Consider the following 23,827-nt stretch of genomic DNA (forward strand, 5'->3'; position numbering starts at 1 on the left):
CCTAGTTACCTGAACCAGTTATGGGGGATATACAACTTAATCCCATTTCCACTGAAAAAGGAGCCTGAGCAAATTTTAGAGGTATTTAATTCGAGTATTTATTTCGAGTAGTTTCGAGGTATTTACATTCGAGTCGCTTTACAGCGCGCCCGGGCGCTCTGCGACACCTAATCGCCATCCTTGCCTATCGATCCAGAGGTCATCTGGTAAATGGCATCTTGTGATTTCATCTTGAATGCCACCTATCCACGAGTTTGCTGGACGTCTTCTCCCAGGAGGAACCCAATCTAGTACCGTAGGGTTTTTTTTTTCTTGTGACCGGGTAATTCAAAGTTCCCGTAACCAATGGACAATACAAACATTAATATCTTAGCCAGAAGTTGATTTCAGTAGTTTTCGATACGCGAATCCTATTCTACGTGAAATTCTGGCGAGGAATTATGTATCAGCGTGCTTAAATGCGCACCTTGTTTAATGGCCCATTCAGTCTAAAAAAGCGAACGTATAAAGAACTCTTCTAACTTCTCTCAGGAAAAAGATTTTATCGGGAGAAACGAGGCAACGTTGGAATGCTCTTACGGCGTCGACACACAACATGGGCCTTTTACGTCCCATTGTTTGATGCCGCGATTATTCTAACGCGAGTTCGAATAATCGCGCCAAACGCGGTGCGGTCGGCGTCAAACTCATTTCAGCGCCTACAAGACTGAATGAATACTTCTCGCATTGCACCAAATGCAAGGCGAGAGTTATTTGCGATAATTATTCGATTACGGGTATAGGCACATTGCCGCGAACCGGATTGAAGGCTCGTCATACTGTGAGGATGACTTGACACTCGATCGCGCTTCTTTCCCTGGCTTGCGCGACGCTAAAATTGTCGCAAAACTAGGACCACGCGTCATTTATTTTGACGGTCCCTGCCCGGTTTGTACCACAATAATTAAAGGGTAAATATGTATCTTAATTGCAACGATTCAGAAACTCGGACGATATTTAAACTAAAAGATTCTGCGAATTCTGAAACTTGATTTTCGTAAAATTAATTTTGGTTTAAAAAAAAAGAAAACAGAACGAACAAAAATATCGCGTCGATATTTTTGTGATTTTATTTTAGATCACTCCGGAAATTTCTGGGAAACATCTAAAAAAACTTTATGTAGCTTTTTTTAAAAAAAAATCGATTAAAAATAAAAAATGAGTAGAAATGTGCGACGATGCAATCGGAGATTAGAACAATTTTTTCTACCTGCAGGCGTCGATATATGATTTCATTCACGGCAGGCATAACGAGATAACTATTCGACCACGGGTGTAGGCATACATATTGCAACTAGAAGGATTGAAAGCGCGTCACACAGCGAATATGACTCCACCATGTTTCCTTCCCTGGTTCACGCGATTCTAAAGCCACCGTTAAACTAGGATTACGTGTCATCATTCTTGACTATCTGCCCCAGTTTTTACAATAATATATATATATATATATATATATATATATAATATATATATTATATATATATATATATTTAGTTAGTTAGTTAATTTTATTTAACGACGATCAGCATCTGGGCTATTTACGTCGGGGACTAGGCAATTTTAAATTTTTAAATTTAGTTTCTTGAAGAGTTTTAAAATTTCTGTTACTACTATTGGACTATCTGAACACAAAGGGTGCATATTAAGAGGGAGGGAACTTCGAATTTTGATACGTGTGGCATAGGTTTTAGGGCAAGAAAGTAAAATATGGTCGATTGTAAGGGGGGAGTGTTGACAAAGAGAGCATAAAGGAACTGGAGATTTTGAAATTAAATGAGAATGAGAGAAAAAAGTATGGCCGATTCGCAGTCTTGCAATTTGGACTTCGCAGGTGCGGTGTTTGTTGAAGGAGGTGTTATCATATGGCTTAGGTCTTCTTTGAAGTAAGTTTTTGTCGTTGTTCATCCAGTAGTCTTCCCAGGAATCATTGATGTGAGACTGGAGCGCTTTTTTCAAATCTTGTGGAGGAACGAAATGTGTGTGTAGAGGGGGACTATTTGGATTACAACAAGATTTGGCAATAATATCCGCTGTTTCATTACCGATGATTCCCGAATGACCTGGGATCCAAGCCATAATGATGTTATGTGGTGAATTTTGAAGTTGAGCAGAAATGTCAAAAAGAAGAGGGTTATCTCCTTGATTTTCTATGGCTGTAAGACCAGAGAGGGAGTCGGACATTACCAAAAATTTTTGAGGTTGCGAGAAAGTTATCGTTTTAGTGTACTTGACGGCTTCCAGAATTGCATAGAGTTCTGTTGTTAGAACAGAAGACAAAGGAGAGAGAATTTGTAAAAAGGACATATTCTCTTCAAGTTCAACAAAAGCACAGCCAGCACCATTTTCTGTCTTTGATCCATCCGTGTACAGCCGCCTATAACCATCATACTTTTCTAGGAAGTTGGAAAAACTAGTTTGTTGCTGTTGGACACTAATATCATTTTTCTTGACAGAGCTTAAAGAGGTGTCTATATTGATCATAGTCTGAAGCCAGGGTGGAAAAGGAGGAATTTCACATCTAGTTGTTAGCAACTGTTTGATGTTATGTTTTGACTTGAAATCATCAAGCATTGTAGTGACACATTTTGAAATAGTTTTAACAGTGGCCGTATCCTCTAATTGTTTGGAAAAAAGAGAAGAATAAGTGGGATGATTAGGGAGACTCATAACCTTGGCGATATAGCCTGCAAGTAGTCTTTGGCGTCTCCAATAGAGAGGTGGTTCCCCTGCTTCTGCGCAAATGGACAGAGAGGGGCTTGTTCTAAATGCCCCCAGAACTATGCGAAGTGATGAAGTGTGAATAGAGTCTAATTTTCTCAAATGAAAATCCGCTGCACTCTGGTAGATGAAACATCCATAATCTATGGTTGATCTGATAAGGCTTCTATATAAGGTGAGAAGAGTGATTCTATCGCTTCCCCAGGTTGTATTTGAAAGGTACTTTAATATGTTCATTCTTCGTTTACATTTAGCCACAAGATTTGAAATGTGGTCAGCCCAAGTCATTTTTTGATCAAAAATTAGTCCTAAGTACGTAACTGTTGTCTTGAAAAAGATTTGATTACCAGAGAGAAAAATTTTCGGGGGTTTTGGTAGTTTTTTCTTCCTGCTAAAGATCATTCCAACTGTCTTCTGAGGTGAAAAGCTGAAACCTGTTTTGTCTGCCCAATCTTGAAGTTTTTGTACACAGATTCGGAAGAGTTTTGTGGATATTCTAGGGTTTTTAACATTGAAGTAAATACAGAAATCGTCCATGAATAGAGATGTTTCGACTGACTTTGGAATGCATTCTAAGATTGAGTCAATTGCAATGGCAAAAAGCGTGCAACTCAAAACACTTCCCTGAGGAATTCCATTCAATAATTCGTGAATTTCAGAGTAGATATTTCCTATTCTTACTCTAAAAAGTCTACGTTTCAAGAAGTTTGTGATCATAAAAGGAAGGTGGCCTCGGAAACCCCATTTATGTAGATTTTTGAGGATGTTGTATCGCCAAGTGGTATCATACGCTTTCTCTATGTCAAAGAAAATGGCGTATGTATCTAATCTTTTAAGAAAACCCTCCTGAATAGTACTTTGAATTTTAATGAGGTGATCGTAAGTAGACCGATTTTTCCGAGCTCCAGACTGGATGTTATTCCAAGCAGATTTTTGATTAAGAGTGTAGATGAGTCTCTTATTAATCATAGATTCATACAGTTTACAAAGGGTGGAGGTAAGCGAAATTGGCCTATAACTGGAAGGTTTGGTCTTATCTTTTCCAGGTTTTGCAATTGGAATAATAGTTGATTCAAGCCATTCTGTTGGGAACTGGTTTTTTTTTTTTTTTTTTTTTATTAGTGTTTAAGCGAACTTTCACAATGAAATTATTACACTTTGTTTCTAAATTCAAAATAAATGTGTGAGTACAAACGACCGGGTAGTCTGTAACTTATCTAAATGGTTAGAAATAATTGGTTATTAAAATTAATGGTTCAAACCAAGGGGCTGGCCAGTTCCCACGGTTTCACCCGTTTGAGGCGTCTAAACTCATTTGAGTTGTCAAGTAATAGTAAAGCCTCGGTGTTAGGATGGTGATGGAGCCGTCTCTCATAGTTGGTTGCAACTTTAGTTATAAATTGCGAGACGGTCTCCATCCCCAGGTCTCTATGGATATCAGAGTTACGTTCATACCATCGTGCTCCGACTATCTGTCTCAGAGCACGATTTTGGACTCTTTGTAAAATTTCTATATTGGACCGTGCTGCACACCCCCAGATTTGAGCTCCATATGCCCATGTGGGTCGTACAATTTGTTTATATAATAGAAGCTTATTACTAATACTTAACTTAGATTTTTTACCTATTAACCAATACAATTTTTTAAGTTTGAACAAGCATTCTTCTCTTTTGATTTTTATGTGTTCCTTCCACTTTAACTTAGTATCTAGGTGTATACCTAAATACTTGGCCACTTCTGAAGGTTTTAATAGGACTTTATTGAATATAATGTTAATGTCCTTGATACTACGGTTAGAGAATATCTTATAAATAGTTTTTGCACAATTAAGTTTGATGTCTTTTTCACTCGTCCAGTTATAGAAATTTTGAAGGTTATCTTCAAGTTCAAGTGTAGCTAATTCCTGACTTTTATTGCTAGACAAATACGTAGTATCATCAGCATACTTTCCTAAGAGGGATTTTCTGGTTGGAGCGGGAATATCTGAGGTAAACAGTAAATATAGCAATGGGCCTAGAACTGAGCCTTGCGGGACTCCTGCCAGAATTGGTTTTTCGTCCGACAGTGCCTCACCTACTCTAACTCGGAAAGTTCTGTCAGAGAGATACGATTGGATTAATCTAACATGACAAGCAGGGAGAAGATTTGCTAACATTTTAATAAGGAGTTTATGAGAGACTTTATCAAATGCTTGTGCAACGTCTAAGAATGCAGAGACGCAATATTCTCCTTTTTCAAGGGCTTTTTCAATAAAATTGGTTACTCTATGTATTTGTTCAATGGTAGAGTGTTTAGCTCTAAAACCGAATTGAATATCTGGCAGTATGTTTTTAATATTGATTACTTTTAATAGTCTAGGAAGATAAAGTCTTTCCCATAGTTTTGCTATGGATGAGAGCAAAGATATTGGACGATAAGAAGAGGGATTTCTTTCGGGTTTGCCTTTTTTATGAAAAACTATTATTATTGCTTCTTTAAATTTGCTAGGGACATATTGTAGATTGATTATTGCATTAAAAATTTGGACTAATTTATGAATTGCTTTATCAGGTAATTTTTTAAGGATGAGGCCAGTAAGTTGGTCTTTTCCTGGGGCTTTTTTTGTTTTGCATTTGCTTATTAATTTGGTAACTTCCCCAAAAGAGAAATGGGGTATTTCGTGCTCTGTTTCTATCAGATCTGTTTCATTTAGATGCAGGAGAATATCGCGTTTCGTAGCATTGGGTAGTGAATTGGGTTTAAATACTTTTTCGAGGTGGGTTGCGTGTAAATTTGCTTTATGGAGGTCAGTTTTGGCCCATTTCCTTGTATTATCATTAAATAAAGGGGCATTATGTAGTGGTGGACGTTTTATGTAACTGATCGCTCTCCAAAGGGAGTAGTCGGTTGCAGGTGAGGCATCTAATGTTTTAATAAATTTTTCAAGTTGATTATTTCTAATAGTCCAAAGCTCATTTGTTAGTTCTCTTGAGATGGAGTTAAAATAGGCTTTATCTTCGGGGTCTCTGGAGCGCAGCCATCTTTTCCTAGCTTTTCTTTTTTCCTTTATGATTTTGAGGATGTAGGGGGGGGTTTTATATCCGGCTTTAATGTGTTGAATAGGGGGAGGGGTGGCATTTTTCGCCGCATCCTGTATGATTTTAACAAGATTTTCTAGTTCAGAGTCGATTTTTTGCGGAGTGTCTAATTTAGGGTCTGCATAAAGTTTAATTCTTTCATTAATGTAATCCTTAAAACATTCCCAATCAGTGGCTTTATTTATAAGTCCAGTAGGAGGTGTTGTAAAAATTGGAGAGGCTGCTAAATGAAAGTGGACGGGGATGTGGTCAGACGAAAGTTCATCTTCTATTAATGACGTATGTATATTTTGCTTGGAAAAGCCTTTATAAATTCCAAAATCTAATACATCGGGGTTCTTAAGTGGGTCTGTAGGGTAATGCGTAGGGCGTCCTTGTGATGCAATGCTCGCGTGAAGCGAGTCAATTGCTTTCAATAAATGTCTGCCTTTGGTATACACAGATTTTGATCCCCAGGCAAAGTGCTTCGCATTCCAGTCTCCGGCTATCAGGAAACGCGTGCCTAGTCGATCAATAAGATTAGCGTAATCTATCTCTTGGGGATTATGATGAGGTGGAGAATATATAACTGCGATTGTTAGATCCTGTTGTTGTAAACTAATGGTGATTGATACGGACTGAAACATTTCCTTTACAATTGAGTCGTTTAAGAAATGCTTGATTCTACGTTTTATCAGCACGCCTGCGCCAGCGTGCGCTGTGTTGTCAGGGTGCAATGCATGATAAAAAATGTAATTAGGAATAGAGAAATACGATTCTTTTGTGAGCCTTGTTTCAGAGATAAGCATGACGTCAATATTATAATCATTAAGAAATTGTATGATCTGTGCTCTATGATTTATAATGCCATTAGCATTCCACGCAACTATTCGGAGTGTAGATGCATTATTTAATAAAGATACATTTGAAACATCTAAAAAGAAATTTTTACTGGCTTTACAGGAAATCTGAGTCGGATTTGTCATCTTGTGTGCGAAGTTGAGGATCCGCCCAAAGCAATATCATGAGCATTTAATTTGGTTTCAAGAGTGGTCATACGACTAAAAATTTGATTTAATAAGTCCATGACCTGTGTTAAGTCATTTTGAGGGGTGGAAGCAACTGATGCATAGGATTTTAAGTTACAATTCTTTGGAGATTTATAAGAATTTTTGGCGTTATTGGCGCCAGTGGGTTTATTAATAGGTTTAGCATTCTCTTGTGAAGTTATTTCAGTTTTTTTTCTGGAATCTCTCCTCAAGAGCAGCTTTCCTAGCAGGGCAATCCCTAAAACTGGCTACGTGGCCAGCGTTGCAGTTAGCGCATTTTGGGTTCGAGTTATATCCAGGAATAGTGCATTGAGAGGATGGATGATTACCTGCGCATTTGACGCAAGCCCAGGGCTTATGACAGTAGCTTTTCGAATGCGAAAATCCCTGACATCTGTAGCACTGCATAATTAACTTAGGTTTGGATTTACAAGCTTCAATTTTAACCACTTGATTACATATAGTTTTTAAGTTAAATACTCTTTCGGGGTCTTCCCCTTGAGCAAAGGTGATTTGATGTAAAAATAAAGGTTCTTTTTTTACGGGACCTCCCTTGCCATTTTCGGGTTGGATTTTCTTAAAAATATTGACTACACTGATAACATTGAAATTTTTTCCCTTAAGTGAATCTAAAATATCCTCCTCCGAAGTCTGAGGAGACATGCCTTTGCACATAACTCTAAAGTCACGTGTATTTTTATTTTCGTGAGTATACCAATAAATTTCTTTGTTATTATTTAATTCTTTAGTTAATACACGATAATGTTCTTCTTTCATAAACATTCACTTTCCATACAGCTTTAGTACCCACAGTTGTAATCGCCTTCAGCGAAAACTGTGAGGCATCCTCAATTAGGAAATAATGTGTTCGTAATTTCACATTTTATTTTGTGACTGAATTAACCACGCCCGTTGTTGAAGCAGCCATTATAGATTGCTAAAATACGAAGGTAAAATATTCGTAGTTTAGCACTTTTGCGTTTTCGTGCATTGCCAAAGTTAAAAACTAAATCAGAATTATTAGTACCTGTTTTAGACAAAAAATAAATACTGTTCTAGAAATCTTTGTTGACTGCTGATTTAGTAAGGAATATAATGCTGAATTTGCAGTATGGTATTCTAGAATAGCCATTACAGGTGTTCTTGTACACACATATGCATGCTGCACTAGCCAATATTCCTTAATGCTGATTTAGGTTACGATCTTTGCTAGATTACCAACTGATACTACAGGTTCAAAAATGAGAGTATACTGATTTAGCATTGTAGGTTTACTAAGCAGCGCGGGCTGCACGGCACAGTACCAACTTTGTGTAATATCAACTACTACTCAGAGACAGAAAATAATCACAGTAAGCTTAAGTAACTCACACTATTCAATTCTTTAGTTTATTACTTCCCTTTCTATATTAGTTTTTGTCAATTGGCACGCATTAAATTAAAATTAGGGCCGTCAAAAGGGTTCTTGATTCCGACGATGATGTCAGAAGGTGCTGGCATTACTGACAGCGTGCCCTGCATGCGTGCCCGCATTATTGACTTCGTCTCGTAGGGTGGTATGAAATGTATGAAAGAAATGAAAGATTGGAAATTTCAGTGAAATATTTCATGAAATTTCACGAGACTGTGAAATATTTCATTCTAATATATCAGGGGCTGGAGTATGCAACCCGTACTCAAACACACAAAAATAGAAGAAAGTCACAATTTTACATTTTGCGAAACATGAAAAGGAACCGATATTTTTCAATATCTTTCATAAATTTCTGAAATTTCATGAAATATTTCACGTGAAATTACAAAATTGTATTTTTCATGAAATTTCACATGAAATATTTCACGTGAAATTTCAAAATTGTATTTTTCATGAAATTTTGCCACCCTGCGTAGAACTATAGAAACGTTGCAACAAGTAATGCCAGCATCTTCTAACTTCATCGACGGAATCAAAAACCCTTAGGACGGTCCTAATTTTAATTGAAATTGTTCCAATCGATAGAAACTAACAGAAAGAGAGAGGTAATAAACTGCAGAATTGAATAGTGTGAGCTATTTAAGCTCTCTGGGATTATTTTCCATCCCTCAGCAGTAGTTGACATTACACAAAGTTGGTACTAAGCCGTGCAGCGCAGCCCGCGCTGTTTAGTAAATCTGTAATGCTAAATTACGCGGGAGTTGCAGCAAGTAGGTAATGCCAACACCCTCTAACTTTATCGTCGGAATCAAGAACCCTTAGGACGATCCTAATTTTAATTTAAATCGTTTCGATCGATAAAAACCAACATAATGACAGAAGTATTAAACGAAAGAATTGAATAAAGTGAGCTATTTAAGATTTCTGGGTTTATTTTCTATCCCTAAGCATTAGTTGCCATTACACAAAGTTGGTACTTAGCCATGCAGCCCGCGCTGTTTAGTAAATCTGTAATGCTAAATTACGCGGGAGTTTCAACGAGTAATGAAGTTACAAGTTACGCCGGCATCTTCTTCTTCTGACTTCATTTTCGGAATCAAGGACCTTCTGTCCAGTGTCCCAGCCGATACAGTGAAAGTGCTCTAGTGTGAATGTTAACAGTGATTTTTCTCAACGTAATTTATGACGCGAGGAGCAAAATTAATCGCCCTGGCGAAAAATGCTGAGGTAGTGAAGGACTTAGAGGAAATTCTAGACGACTCGTTTGAGGATCCAAATTTTTCAGACGAAACGGACACTTCTGACTGCCAGTCAACTGATGGAATGGAGTCCATCCTTAGCGCATTATCTCCCAACAAGGAATGTAAAGTAAGTCGTGCACCTAATTATCCATTATTTTTTCTAATAAACCTAACTCAACTCAAGGTTGTGAGACTGTCTATCAGATTTCCATTCCTTACGACCATGATCAACAATTAACTAATTTTGTAGAAAATAAAGTATGAAAGTGTCGGTGGAAATTACTGGAGCACTTTTATGACAAGTGACCACACTCGACTCATCCAATGTGTGCTAAAAGATGGCACATCTGTCTCTCACACCAATGTATGCCAAACTATCATGTAAGGATTGCCTCACCCTGGTGAGAAAGACGACTCCCGCTGTGACTATGTGGGTACATAATTGGAACACTTTTAGGTAGTCGCCTGACTACAAGTAGGGTAGTCGCACGACAACCCGATACGCAGTCTCACAATTACATGCATGCGTTCCAATTACGTACCCGCACAGGTACAGGAATGACCTCACAGCTACAGGGGTATTTGTGCCACTAAACCTGGAATATATGAGGCTCTTTAATCTTTCCTTTGGTAAGATACTAACTTGGAAAATTAAAAAGTAAATAAAGTAAACCCACTTGCTTCATTTCCTCCCCAGGCGAGATGATGGAATCGCTGACTACCCCTGTGACTATGTGGGTATGTAATCGGAACATTCTTAGGTAGTCGCCATGACTACAACTAGGGTAGTTGCATGACTGCGTCTAGGTTAGTCTCACGACTACAAGTAGGGTAGTCGCACAACTATAACTAGAGTAGTCGCACGACAATCCAATGTGTAGTCACATAACTATGTGCAGGCGTTCCAATTCCATACCTGCACAGGTACAGGAATGGCCTCACAGCTACAGGGGTATTTGTGCCACTAAACCTGGAATATATAAGGCTCTTTAATCTTCCCTCTGGTAAGATACTAACTTAAAAAATTAATGAGTAAATAACTCACCCACTTGCTTCAGTTCCTCCCCAGGAAAGATGATGGAACAGCATGCCGTCAGTATAAAAATCAGCATTCCGCATTAAAAGTATGTTCCAAGGAGAGATGATCACGCACCACAGTCATCACTATTTTATTAGATATTACACCACCACTTCTTAGGAGAGATGCTCAAGGGACAAAGTTTAAATACCTAGCTCATATTCGGAAAAAATGGGCTTTACAAAAATATCACTATCACAGCACTTGGGCAGAAAAATTAAACCACTTAGAAATTACTCGGTGGAGTCCACATACGTTATGTGAATTGCACTAATGTGAGATTCAATCGCAAATACGATTCCATAGATTACGTTAGATAATTGATGCTGAGAAATCGCCGTTAATCCCCTGTCTAGGCCTTTCTAAATAATTAAGAAATTGCCACGATGACAGGAGACAGACGGACTGTGGGTCGAATACAATATAGGTCAGATTCCAATGCGCCCGGATGATGAGGCAGACAAGTTATTACTGCAGATATCAACGATTTCAGCCTGGATAAAATATAAAGAAATCGGATGAATTGCAGTATACGACACCGAACTGCACCTCTTTACACTAGCTGATTCAGCGTTGCATCACAGTGAATCATTGATACTCCAGCTATAAGAAAAATTAATATTTAATCATCGTGCCTAGGTTTCTACATACACTACTTTAAAGAAAGCATAAGAAGGAAAACTCTCAACTTCACAATGATAAAACAGAGGGTTAAAAGTGTTCTAATTAAGGCACGTTTAACAGCACTTGATAATGCGCTGATGATGGTGATCCTTTACGGCTGACATACAATATAAGATGAGGACCAAATTTTGCCTATCACTGGCTTGTATTTCAGCCACAAAAACTATTTCCTAAAACGTAACCCACCTGGGAGACAATTTTTAGTAGTTTAGACCCAAATCCCGTGGGCCAGCTTTCGATTGATAACTGAAAGTTGCGGCAAGAATGCTTACTTTCTTGTGGGATAGCTGATAGATGGTTTGTACTGCTTATGAGGTAATGATGGATCAAAGCTTCTGTAATAAGCTCCAACCATGATGCTCCAACTTAGATTGTCGTGTGAACTCAACTTCAGGTCAGGACTGCAGGTATATGTACAGAAGGTTAGGAAGTGCATACTACAGGCATGTCGTCACCAAGACCAATCCACACAGGTCAGTCATTCCCGTGGTTCCAAGCCGAGCAAAGATTACAAAAACGAGATTCATGACGAAAAATGATGACATGGTTAATAAGAAATAGAGTCCCTTTATACCCAGAGTTAAGACAACATCACTTTTGGTTCGGCTGAAAGTGGCCTAAAAAAAAATCCAATTCTGATTGGTTCTCGCTCATGGAGGCCGAAACGAGTGCACCAAGATGGCGGTACCTCGAATGTGAACAAGAATAATGAAAATATCACCTAATTGTGGTTTATCAAGAGTAAATTGTCATTTCCATCGGTCCTAAATGAAAAGAGAATAAGAAATTATTCACAAACCAATCTCATTTTCTTTTTAATTGATCAATTTGTTGATGTTGTTGTTTTTGTGTGACAGACATCGCAGGATTCCTGATCCTTATCCCTCAATATCGTTCGTTTGGGTGCATCGTTTCGGCCTCCATGGCCAGCCAAGGCCGGCTGTCAGTCAGCTGATAATCGAGTTGTCTTAACTCTGGGTATAAAGGGACTCTAATAAGAAAGATCTTTCAAGGTCATGCTCACAGTCAAAATTGTGGCACACCTAGGGTCAATGGGTATTGCCTGTGCAGATGGATGATATTTTATGCTTTGATAAACATAAACATGCTTGGATTTTTGGGTTAGTTTAGTTCATTTCATTTTTGACCCTCTGGTTTAGCATCGTAAAGTTCAGAGTTTTTCTCCACCTGCTTTCTTTGAAGCAGCGTAAAAATATGAGGCAATATTCCTCATCTCCGAGAGTATCAACCGGTATCAATGATTCACCTCTATGCCGCCTTGTTTCATTTCTTTCTGTGTATCTTCACTGGGCTGAGAGTGTTGTGCGCTGATCTCTGCAGTAATTAACTTGTCCGCCTCATCAACTGGGATCATCGGAATCTGACCTATATTTTATTTTGTATTCTATGTTTGTATTCGACATCGACATTAAGTGATTTAATTATTCCTCCCATATTTTTTGTACTGGCACATTTTTTCTGAAAATGAGCTATTTAATCTTGGTCCCTTGAGCATCTCTAATAAGAAGTGGTGGTGCAATTTCTAATACTTAAAATAGTGATGTCTGTGGTGCATGGATATCCCTCCTTGGAGCACACTTTTTATGAAGAATGCTGACTCTTATGCTGAAGCAATGCTATTCCATCATCTCATCTGGGGAGGAACCAAAGCAAGTTGGTGAGTTATGTTACACTGCCTAAGTGAACCTATCAGATACTGTTTGGTTACTTTTCTTTACAACTTGCACCTTATCAGTCCTATCTATACCTTTGAAGACCCGTCAGCGATAGGTAGAAATACTTAGACTGGTTCAGCGGCTACGTCATTCTTGCGATAATCTCAGATATTTGACACAATCTGTTTTGTAATGGCTCAAGCCATATCAATGGAACATAACTTTATTTCTAAAGTCTGTGGAAGCAAATTGTGGTAGAGTCGAAGCTAATCAAGTTTACGCACTTTAAAATGGCGTCAGGAGATCGTTTGACGTCAGTTTTGCATTGAGAGCAAATGCAAGAGTCGAGCTGGTAGATCCTCCAACGCAGTTATTTAATAGCACGAATACTCATTTGGAGTGGACACTAATTAATTACGAATTTATCATTAACAAGTCATGAATCAATCAATGACTCATGGCTAAGCACAAGATATTTTGAGTGCAATAAACATGTTGATTCATTTCATTACCATAGAGCGATTACGACAAGGGGTGCATTGTCAAAGTAAACTGTTCTGGACTATTTGCAGACTGAACTACTCAACACCTACATTTGTGATAAGGTGGTAAGCGATGTTTTTTTTGGACCACTGAACAGTCAATAAGTTTGATATCATATCAAATGACGTAGTCGCTAAATCAGTCCATTAGGGGCTTATCAGAAATTGACATTTGTCTCAACGTACGATGAGAGAGCTCTATCTCATGAATTAGTTGAACTGCGCCCTGAGCAAGCAAGAAGCCTTTACTTACATTGTTTACATTATGAAAAACATACCTAAGCAGGAAATAGCAAGGAATGGGTTTTAAGAGGTGGACGTGGAGGAGGCTAAATAATCTTTTAAAGCGCTTCAATAAATTGACTTCGGTGATGAAATAGGTTATTTTATTTTGGAGCTGGGTTCCCTCCGATGCAATGAAGAGTGTCATTTAAGGAAGTATGAAGCCTTTTTTCTCTTTAGCGTCTGTTTGTCTTTTCAACTGTTAATAGTTGTGCGGTATATTCTAGAATTCTTTTGCAAATTTCGCTCGCAATGAAAATTATGCTCTTGATCAAGCTCCTGATATTTTCTAGCTCTTGGACTAAGTACGTCTATGTACTTACAGAACCTATTGCCTTTAAGTGTGGAAAATATCATTTTAGTTTTTCATGCTTTTACTTTTACAATATGCAGGCACATTAAAGAGTCATTTCATCTCACCATTTGAATTTCCTTCGCTACCTCATTGATGTTTCTAAAACTCATTGGAATCCTTGTCACTCAGCTCACATTGTAAACTGTATGTCCAAGCTCATATAGGTTTAAGTGAGAAGGACCCCCCCCCCCCTTCCCCCTTCCTCCAAAGGTAGCCTTTGCAGATTCATTTATCATTTTGAATGAAAAGAGGCTTTGGTGGCAACCTTGAATCCATTTTGAAACTTTTGAATTCAGTTGAGAATGACTGGAAAAAAAAAATCAATTTTTCACTCTCAGGTATTTGGATGGCACATATAGCAGAAGGGAACCAATGCTATTACAGTGTTGGAAAAATGGCGCGTCTCCATATTCAACTGAGAAAATTCATAGAATAACAACTGGTTTTTTTCCCAAAAAAATCTCCATTTTAAAAGAAAAGGATTGTGTAAATTTCATCTCGGAACACATCTAGTATTTTTCAAAGCAACGGAGAAGTTGCTCAATTTTGAAAACACTGTTATCGCGTTGGTTCTCTTCTGCTAAATGTGATCCATTTAAGCTTCCTGTCAAGGGTAAATATTCCACCAAAATTATTCAAAATCAGGGAGTGTGGAAACAATTTTATGTTACTTTTTTTACTTGTGAATGTGCAGTGACCAAAAAATTGAGTAAAATTTAGTAATTACCTATTTTTGATGCCAGTGGTAATCAGTAGTACCTACCCATACTTAGTTTCCTTATCCACGTTCCTTATTCCTTCCTATTCTAATTTTCAGTTGCCTGAAAAAGCTGCTCTTAAAAGCAATGTCTCCAGAAGATTATACCTTCATCAGTCGAAGCCACGTCCGCCATCGTCTCTCGATATCTGCAACGGTTCTTCTCCAATGAACCCTCCAACCTCCCGCCCAACTGAAGTGGCATCCCAATCTAAAAGCAAAGTTGTTCTCCCTTGCTCTTCTTTCGCCACCTCCACGCCCAAACCCAAGCCCGCAAAGACCCAATTCATAGTAATTTCTGAGACGCCCCAAATTTTACAGAATAATGAAAACATTAACTCTGAAAATGGCGTACAGGATGATTCTTTTTTGACTTCTCCCAACCCTCAATCAGAAACATCAGCTTTCTCAACAAGTTTCAGAAGTATAGAGTCTATTTTGGGTTTAAAGACTCCGAGATTCACGAAAATATCTGGAAAGACCCAAATTTTACCGAATAATGAAAATGTAAACTCTAAAAATATCTCACTGAAAAATTCTTCTTCTACTTCTCCCAACCTTCAACCTGAAATATCAGCTCCCTCAACAAGTCTCAACGGTAAAAACTCCAACTTGGAGTTTCAGACTTCAAACCGCACTTCTGTTCCTAGTAATGAGTCCGGCTTTAAAAGAATTGCCTTATCATCGGAAAGCGTTCTTGCCCATTCTTCTGACAATTCCAACCGTAACGGTGACAGTCTTTTAGCCCATTCTTCTGACAATTCCACTCGTAACGGTGACAGTCTTTTTGCCCATTCCTCTAACAATTCAACCAGTGTTGGTGACAGTCCTTTTGCCCATTCATCTATCAATTCAACTCATGCTGGTGGCACCCCATTGGTTCAACCCTCTAACAATTCAACTCCTGCTCGTACTGATTGGGTAACTGCTCTCCTGAATGAGACTCGAGAAGGACAGTTGATACTGTCGTGGTTCGACAAGACCGGAAGTCTCTCCATGACGAAAAGGAGCAAATTGGTTAAAAAAATAATGGAAGAAGAATTGGAGAAGGACCCTTCAAAGTCAGTTCAGCCTGAAAGATTCGAGGAAATTGCATCAGCTATCTGTAAAATTTTTCCGACAGAGGAAAAGAGCACTTATTATACTGCGTACTTTCGAGATGCCAGTGGAAATGCTCACAATGCCCGAGGCAAGCTTTATGACAAGTACAAAAAGTTACGTACTGACTTCCGGGCTGAAGGTCTAATCATGGGAAGATGCTTCTCTAAGAAGAAAGAGGAGTCCACAAATTCTGAGGGTATGTATGAAATGAGCATGTTTTTTTCTGAACTTCAGGGTACACTCAAGAAATTTTATCATGTTGTTCCGACCACCTTCACGTTATTATAGACTTACCAAATAATTAGAAATCATCATGTCCATGAATAAATTGTTTCGTCAAATTTATAGTCTGATGCAGAAAAGTAATCTGTAGGGGGTGAGAGGATCTTCTCCCCCCTTGACTGGGAAAATTTCGCTCTAATCCATCATGATTTTTTTGATCCTCAAGAATTTCATACCTTTGAATCCCTTCCTCCTCCCCTGTTGAGAAATTTTTAACCGTTTCGACCTCCCTTCCCATGAAAAATGTGTGCCTATGCCACTGTGCTGATGAAAATTTGAAAGAAAAAAAAGAAAGATTACCGTTGTTCGAAATTCGGAGGCAATCAACAAGAATATACCGGTTTTTATTTACTGAAATCGTAACTCACTTCATTTGTTTCAGACAACAATGAACTTGCTGTAAATCCAGAGATTGAAACGGCGGATGCATGGCTTCAAAGTAATACTGAGCCTCAGGAAACGGTCGTCAAGTTTATTCAAATTTCTTGCAGTTACCGATTAGCTAAATTTCAGAGAACACCCGGAAAGGAAATCTATAACTATTTGGCCCTTTACCCTTCACTTAGTCAACCCAATGGATATATATTAGTAAGTAAAATTTCAGAATACTTTCACTGCGTAGGGCTATTTTATACTTTGTCATGCACTCAATTTCAAAACTCACTCCTAAAATGTTACTTCTGCTTTAAAGAGGGATCTAAAAAAGTTTTAAACAGACTGGGTCTTACTGCCCCCTCTACTTCATATCCTATAAGCCAGTAGGACACCGCACGAATAAGGGCCTAAATGGCTGGGAACCGCGTTTTGAGAAAAACGAATATAAAGTTTTATTTAAGATGTACTACCAGGGCCGGGTTTACTTACTTGCCGCCCATGGGCCGCCTGTATTTTGTCGCCCCCTTCTCATTCGTTTTGAAACATCAATGAAAACCATCAAGTAAACGTACCGGAGGGAGAGGGATGCATAAGACGCGTTTACTCGTGTTGGACACATTTTTTGCGGAAGCCCTGTCAACACTACTGGCAAAAATTCACAGAACTTGGCGCGAAAGTTAAGTTCCGTAAACCTATCTCTGTGTGGACAAGGCCTTCCATTAACAAGAAATGAACGAAAAAATTACCTATGAAAGAACAATCTTAAATGTGGTTCAATAATTTTAACTTCCATCGCCGCGCAGCGCTGATCGCACTATGTTTGGCGCAATGCGTGAAGTATTCCTTCAGTCTTGTAGGCGCTATGCCTTTCACGCCGACCGCTGCTGTACGCACTGTGTTTGACGCTATGCGTGAAGTATTCATGCAGTCTTGTAGGCGCTAATATGTGTTACATGCCGACCGTCGCGCCGAGGGCTTCTTCTTTTCATCTCAAGTCCTCGTCATCATTGCTCTCTGCGCCGCACCGCTCCAGGCCGAATCGCGTGTTTGGTTTCTCTCATAACTCAACTACTTGGTTGTGCTGTCTTTGGTATCACCGCAAAACGACAAAATTAGAAATTACAATACTTACAGGAAATGAAAGATTTTGTCGCCTTTTCCCGTTTGTATTTTTTTTTTTTTTTTTTTTATATACCTACATTTAAAAAAAATTGCAAAATTCGCCACCACGGGCAGCGGTCCTTGTGGCCCCCTCCTAAATTAAACAAATGAGTAATAACAGTCCTAATAATAGCAGCTAATGAAAGCTGTAGCATCTAAAACGAAAAAGCGTCTAAAGTGGATGACGGTCGTTTTAGCAAGGGCAATTTCTGATGAGTTTGGATTTTAATCCCTTAATTGTTTCCTTACAGATTGACCACGATTTCGATATTGTTCACCCTGGAAAAGGAAACTTGTTATTCCAGAAATGGGATCTTCTGCGGGAATCAATTATTAACTTTGCGAAGAGACAGTGTTTCCGGAAGGACTTCATGCTCACTCTGAAATCCTTTAACATTGATCTCGACTGTTTTAGTAAGTCTGCTTTATTTGCTAGGTACATCAGTACCCCAGAGTCAAAAGATACCTAACTCCATTCTAGGTATTTTGAGATATCAGGGAAAACTTCCTACGGAGCAAGGAGCCTGGCCAAGATCCGTCGAGACAGCTTCGGAATTTTCAAAGCCCTTTGCTCTGAAGGAAATTTTCTTACAGTCCCTGCAGTAAAAATTGCCTATCCAGCAAGGATTCTCGAAAATCTGGAACTTTTTCACAGCTCTGTTGCGTCGAAATGACGCGTTTTGGAAAATTTTGTGCATTATTTGGTAGCTCTAATTGTTGACGGTCTTTCACGTGCCGTAATCTGTTTTTCTAAATATCACCTACCCTAAAATTTATCGCAATTTTAATATCCGGGAGCGCCCGTAACGTCATTTTCCGAAGACTTATGTCCTTGAAAACACAAAAAATGAACAGTACGCTAAAAAATATGCCCTTGCTCAAAGCTTCAGCTCCTTACAACTAAATAACGAGGAGATGCATCAATTTTAAAGGATAAAAATGGCAACTTTAGAAGCACATAGCTCACTCATGAAGCGTTTTCAGGCATATGTGTACGGAGAAAAAAGTCATAATATGAGCTGAAAAATCGATTCTGAAAGTTTAGTACGTTTTTTTCCGGACACCCTGTATTCTTAAAAGGCAACACTTTTGTCGAATTAGGAGAAGGAACCTAGTTATATTAGTTAATGATCAGGGCAATCTATTTATTATTTTTGGCTTCTGTAACTATCTGTCTTTTAACCAGACCAAGTTAGTCATATGCAACAACCTATTTTTTTCAAAGTGGTAGAAAAGTGCTGGGTCCACACTATTCTGCGGGAAAAGCAAGGCCAAATAATTACCAAAAATTCTCAGTAGCTTTATCAATTTGAACTCTAATGAGTAACAGTCTAAGAGTAAAGGAGAGAGAGTGTTTAGCTCCGGTAGATTCATTTTCCTATTTTTTCTGTGCACCAAACTAAAAACTGAGGAAGAAAAAGGAGGAGGAGCTGAAAAAGAAATCCATGCATCTATTGAAATTTTTTAGTGTTTCATTGTAGGTATACATTTTGTAACGCATTTTCTCTCTTTTTTTTTAGATGACAAGATTTTGACTTTGCATGCCCTTTCATTACTGGCTATAATTTCACCCACAGTAACGGTGAAAAAGAAGTGGAGGCCATCGAAAATTGAAGCCAAGGACGGATTCTTCATATTTGCTACCTCAGAAGATGAGGCAAAGGAAAAAGTAGAGAGAAGAAATGCCAAGCTTCAACTCCATGGCATCGAAGTCCTCCCAACAGCAGTTGTAATCACACCTCCCTCACCAAACAATTGGCTACATAAAGTAATTTTGAAAGACATCCACTACGACTGTCCTTCGGCTCTCAAATGTATCGACGTATGTATGAAGCTCTTCGTATTATTGCAGGTCCCAGTGCCTAGCGATAGCCTCTTAACGTGGCACTTCTTAAAAACTTATGTTTATAATTTTTCCTCAAATGCTGAGCTGCTGTATCCAAGCCTCAAGCAGCTGAAAAAAGACCTCAAATTTTAGACAAATAAGTAGGTTCTCTTGGATTTCGTTGGAATTTGTTCAATGCTAAACTCTTTATATTATTACAGATCCACTACCAAATGACAGTCAAAGTGACAGCCAAGTGACAAGGAACATAGATAGATTTTCGTGGATTTTATTGGAATTTTTTCGATGCTAAACACTCTAATAATAATATTATAATATTATAAAATAATATATAACATATATATTAATTATTAGTATATTATATATATTATTATATTATATTATATTATAATATTATTGCAGGTCAGGACTAACTGACAGTCACTTTCTGGGAACATGTGTCTACAATTTTTCCTCGAATGCAGAACTGAAAGACTTGCTTAGTTATTTTTCTTTTTTATAGTCTTTATTCTTTTTCATTTTCAAGTAGTATTATTTTGTAATATTTTTGTCAAAATGAACTCAACGTCAATTAACGCCAACTCAATTTCTTGTTTTCAACGTGGATGCAACTGTGTTTTTTATTGTCTATCTGATCTCCTTGATCATTTTAGCAGTGCTCACAGAATGAAATCATTTCATCCCATAGTATGCACTTACAAGACGTGTAAAAGATCTTTCACTAATCGACGTTACTTTACTAATCATTTTAATAAAACTCATGGTGACGATTTCTGTAAAGAAAGCGCCATCCAAGAATCTGAAGCATTCATTAATAACAATTGTACCGAAAATTTAGGCACTACATTAGAAAACGGATGTAGCAGTCAGATGGATACCTCCATTCCTGGAAAAATTGTAGTGTCCCCTGTAATAGCTGATATAATATGTAATGCCCCCCAATCTGGCAATGGTGTAGTCAAGGAAATAATACAGGACTCTGTCACTGATTTTTGTATCTCGCTATACAGTAGCCTATCTCTTCCATTTTCACATGCCGAGGATATAGTCAAATCCACAGTAAACCTTGTAAAAGGCATTAACAGTTTGTATACTGAAGAACTTGCGTTTCTTTCTGTAAAAGACGAAAAATATACAACTCAAGATACCATCTTGCAAATGGAGGAGAATTTTAAATGGGTAGAAAGTACTTTTCAAAATTGGAATACCAAATATATGGTAAAAAAGACCTTACAAGAACAAGGTGTATTTATTCCACCTGTGGTTAAAGATATTGGCAGAATCACCATCACTAAAAGAACCAAGGTAAAAGATAAATTCCGTAGAATTTCCGTCAAAGGGACGTATGTTTTCATCCCAATGAGGAAGGTTTTAACGTTACTCTTCCAGCAAGAAGGTGTTCTTGAAGGTGTCATGAAATATTTGCAAAAATTAGATAATGATGATAATGTAATTTCAAATTTTGTGCAGAGTCAGTGTTGGATTAACACTCGTACATCTGACGAAGAAACAGGTATCACTCTGCCTTTGGAAATATTTAATGATGACCTAGAAGTAGGAAATCCTCTGGGCAGTCATGCTGGCAAAAACAAAGTCAACGCAACTTATTTTTCAATTCCTTGTTTTGTTCGTGAAGTTAAATCTTCACTGAATTATGTTTTCCTAGCTTATTTGACTCATTCCTTTAATTTGAAATATTTCAATTTAAAAACTGTGTTTAAAGATTTAATTGCCGAACTAAATTATCTTGCCGAAACTGGAATCACTGTCACTCTTGAGAATCACAATATCAGAATTTTCTTTCAATTTTGTGCTCTTTGCGGAGATAATCTTGGACTCAATACTTTGGGTGGGTTTTGTCAAAGTTTTTCAAAAAGTGAGTTCTGCTGTCGTATCTGTCTAGCTAACAGAAATACACGTCGGACCATGTCCAAGGAAGATCCTACTTTACTGAGAACAAAAGAAAATTACAGGGCAGGGGTTAATTTACAAGATCCCACTAAAAATGGTATTAAGGAAGAATGTGTATTTAACAGCGTCAAGAATTTTCACATAGTTGATAATTGTTTGGTCGACGTTTTTCATGATATTTTTGAAGGCGTGGCGCAGTACGACCTCTATTTCTTACTCCAATATTACATTTTCACAGCTGAAAGATTTTCTGTAGCTACTTTTAATCATAGGCTGGAAGTTTTTGATTTTGGGTCTTCAGACATTCCTAACAAGCCTCCTCCACTCCCGCTTGATTTTAAGAAGAAAAAGAAATTAAGACTATCTGGATGTGAAACGGCGTGTCTTCTTAAATTCCTTGGTCTCTTGATAGGAGAATTAGTTCCCCCTGATGACAACGTCTGGGAGCTCTACCTTGCATTACGGAGAATTGTAGACTTGGCCTTAAGTCCGTCATTCAGCACCAAATCTTATGAGCTGCTAGCACTTTATGTGCAAGAGCACAATAGACTTTATGTACACCTGACGAAAAAAGCCTTGCCATTCAAATTTCACAATCTTGTCCATTACCCACGTTTAATTGCTAAATTTGGGCCTCTAATTCATTTTTCAGTTGAAGGATACGAAAGGGGGCATGGCCCTGTCAAATGCGTTTCGAATAGTGTAACCTCCCGCAAAAATATCTGTCTAACAATTGCTAACAAAGTTATGATGAAATTTGGTCGTAATCTCCTAAAAAATGAGTATGCTAAAAAAAGATTCCTAGCGGGACCAAATAGAAATAGAACACGCAAAGACTATGACACTTTTTTTGCAGAACTAGACAAATACATTTTTACAACTTCCTTTCCAGAAATTTTAAGAGAGAGAAGTACTATTCGAACCAACTGGGTTCAACTCCACGGAACAAAGTATTGCATTGGCATGACACTGTATTTAGCTATAGATGAGGAAACAAGTTTTCCAATTTTTGGTCTTATTCAGAACATTTTTGTAAGCGCTGCTGGGAAAGTTTATTTTCTTCTGAAAAACTTCCAGACTTTAGCTTTCAGTGAAAAATTTTATTCATTTAGACTTATTATCGTTGACTCTTACTCTGTGTGCAGTCAAGATGAGCTTCATGACTTTCGCCCACACAATGCTGCGGCACCAGCAATGCTACCTGACAGCAATTTGTACTATGTCTCTTTACTTTTTAACTCTTAATTCATACATTCATACAAGATAATTATTGTAGGTTAACTGCCTCGAGTTGTAATAACAACCAATATAGGTGCAGAAGACCAGAATTTGTCATGCTGGAACAGTGCTCTATTGATAATAATTGTAAAATATTTTTGGAAATATTTATGTATTAATAAATTTTGTATTATTAAGTATATTGGTTAATTTTATGATTTATATTCATTATTATTTGAATAATAGTAAAGGAAAAACATAATATTCTTTGTTAAATTGATCTTCCTGCCTTCTTAAAAGAAACAATCTTCTATGTTAGCAATAGAAGGAAAGCTGCAATGGTGGGGAATCTCATTCATTCGTGTATACTACTGCAATGTGGGGAATCTCAGATTTTTACTCCCAATCCGAATCACCACAAGTAATTGAAGAAAACTCCAGTCCAACTCCAATTTGATGACTTTGAAGATTACAGAAAAATAATAATGCTTACAGTAGGATCAAAAGTACCTAGTTAAAAAAAGTCACTCAATTTTAGCTGAAGCAGCAATTTTGAAGTTCAGAGTTTATATCGGAGTTTTCTGTTAGGTTTGAGATTTATGATTAACTATTCTGTTTCCTGTTACACTTCGCCACAGTTGTAGAGACATAATTATTGGACAGGCAATCTTGGTTTCTGAACTTGGACTATGGAATGGAGTTCCCTCAGGATCCTGGGATCTCTTGACACTCCTATTTCCTGTCCAATTTTGTGGAAGTTATACGATAATGCCTTAGGTTTCGTCCGAAATTTGCTCGTAACTAAGCTACCAAACTTAATGACCGTCTACTTCTTAATCAGTGAAGTGGGTTCCTCTGCGATTGGTCACATTTGCAGTGGTATGGTCTCAACTTTGATAGCTGTGTCTTTGAAAGTTTAAGGCAAAACCAGAGGCATTATCGTAACTTCCGTGAAATTTGACAGGTAATAGGAGTGTTAAAGCAAGAGATCACAGGACCTTGATGGAACTCCATTCTATGGTGCAAGGTCGGATACCAAGA

General features: G+C 37.9%; 3 protein-coding genes across 4 annotated transcripts; 2 read left to right on the plus strand and 1 right to left on the minus strand.

The window, feature by feature from the left end:
- Positions 1 to 1,522: 1,522 nt before the first annotated feature.
- On the minus strand, positions 1,523 to 2,733 carry LOC140225976 (uncharacterized). Its single transcript, XM_072306025.1, has one exon. It carries the CDS (start codon positions 2,704 to 2,706, stop codon positions 1,600 to 1,602), a length of 1,107 nt encoding a protein of 368 aa, XP_072162126.1. The 5' UTR covers positions 2,707 to 2,733; the 3' UTR covers positions 1,523 to 1,599.
- A 4,997-nt stretch (positions 2,734 to 7,730) lies between these two features.
- LOC109042814 (uncharacterized) lies at positions 7,731 to 19,923 on the plus strand. 2 transcript variants are annotated; one of them, XM_072306026.1, is made up of 5 exons: positions 7,731 to 9,645; positions 14,953 to 16,189; positions 16,658 to 16,863; positions 18,063 to 18,225; positions 19,332 to 19,923. In XM_072306026.1, the coding sequence occupies exons 1-5, from the start codon at positions 9,460 to 9,462 to the stop codon at positions 19,787 to 19,789; spliced, it is 2,250 nt and encodes a 749-aa protein (XP_072162127.1). In that variant the 5' UTR covers positions 7,731 to 9,459; the 3' UTR covers positions 19,790 to 19,923. The 2 variants fall into 2 exon arrangements, with proteins under 2 accessions (XP_072162127.1, XP_072162128.1); XM_072306027.1 differs by lacking the exon at positions 7,731 to 9,645 and adding an exon at positions 12,360 to 12,958.
- Positions 19,924 to 20,872: 949 nt separating this feature from the next.
- Positions 20,873 to 22,813, plus strand: LOC109042649 (uncharacterized). Its single transcript, XM_019059527.2, has one exon. The coding sequence runs from the start codon at positions 20,873 to 20,875 to the stop codon at positions 22,811 to 22,813; it is 1,941 nt and encodes a 646-aa protein (XP_018915072.2).
- The last annotated feature ends 1,014 nt before the right edge of the window (positions 22,814 to 23,827 follow it).

The sequence above is a fragment of the Bemisia tabaci genome, unplaced genomic scaffold (assembly GCF_918797505.1).
Source record: "Bemisia tabaci unplaced genomic scaffold, PGI_BMITA_v3".
Classification (NCBI taxonomy): Eukaryota; Metazoa; Arthropoda; class Insecta; order Hemiptera; family Aleyrodidae; genus Bemisia; species Bemisia tabaci.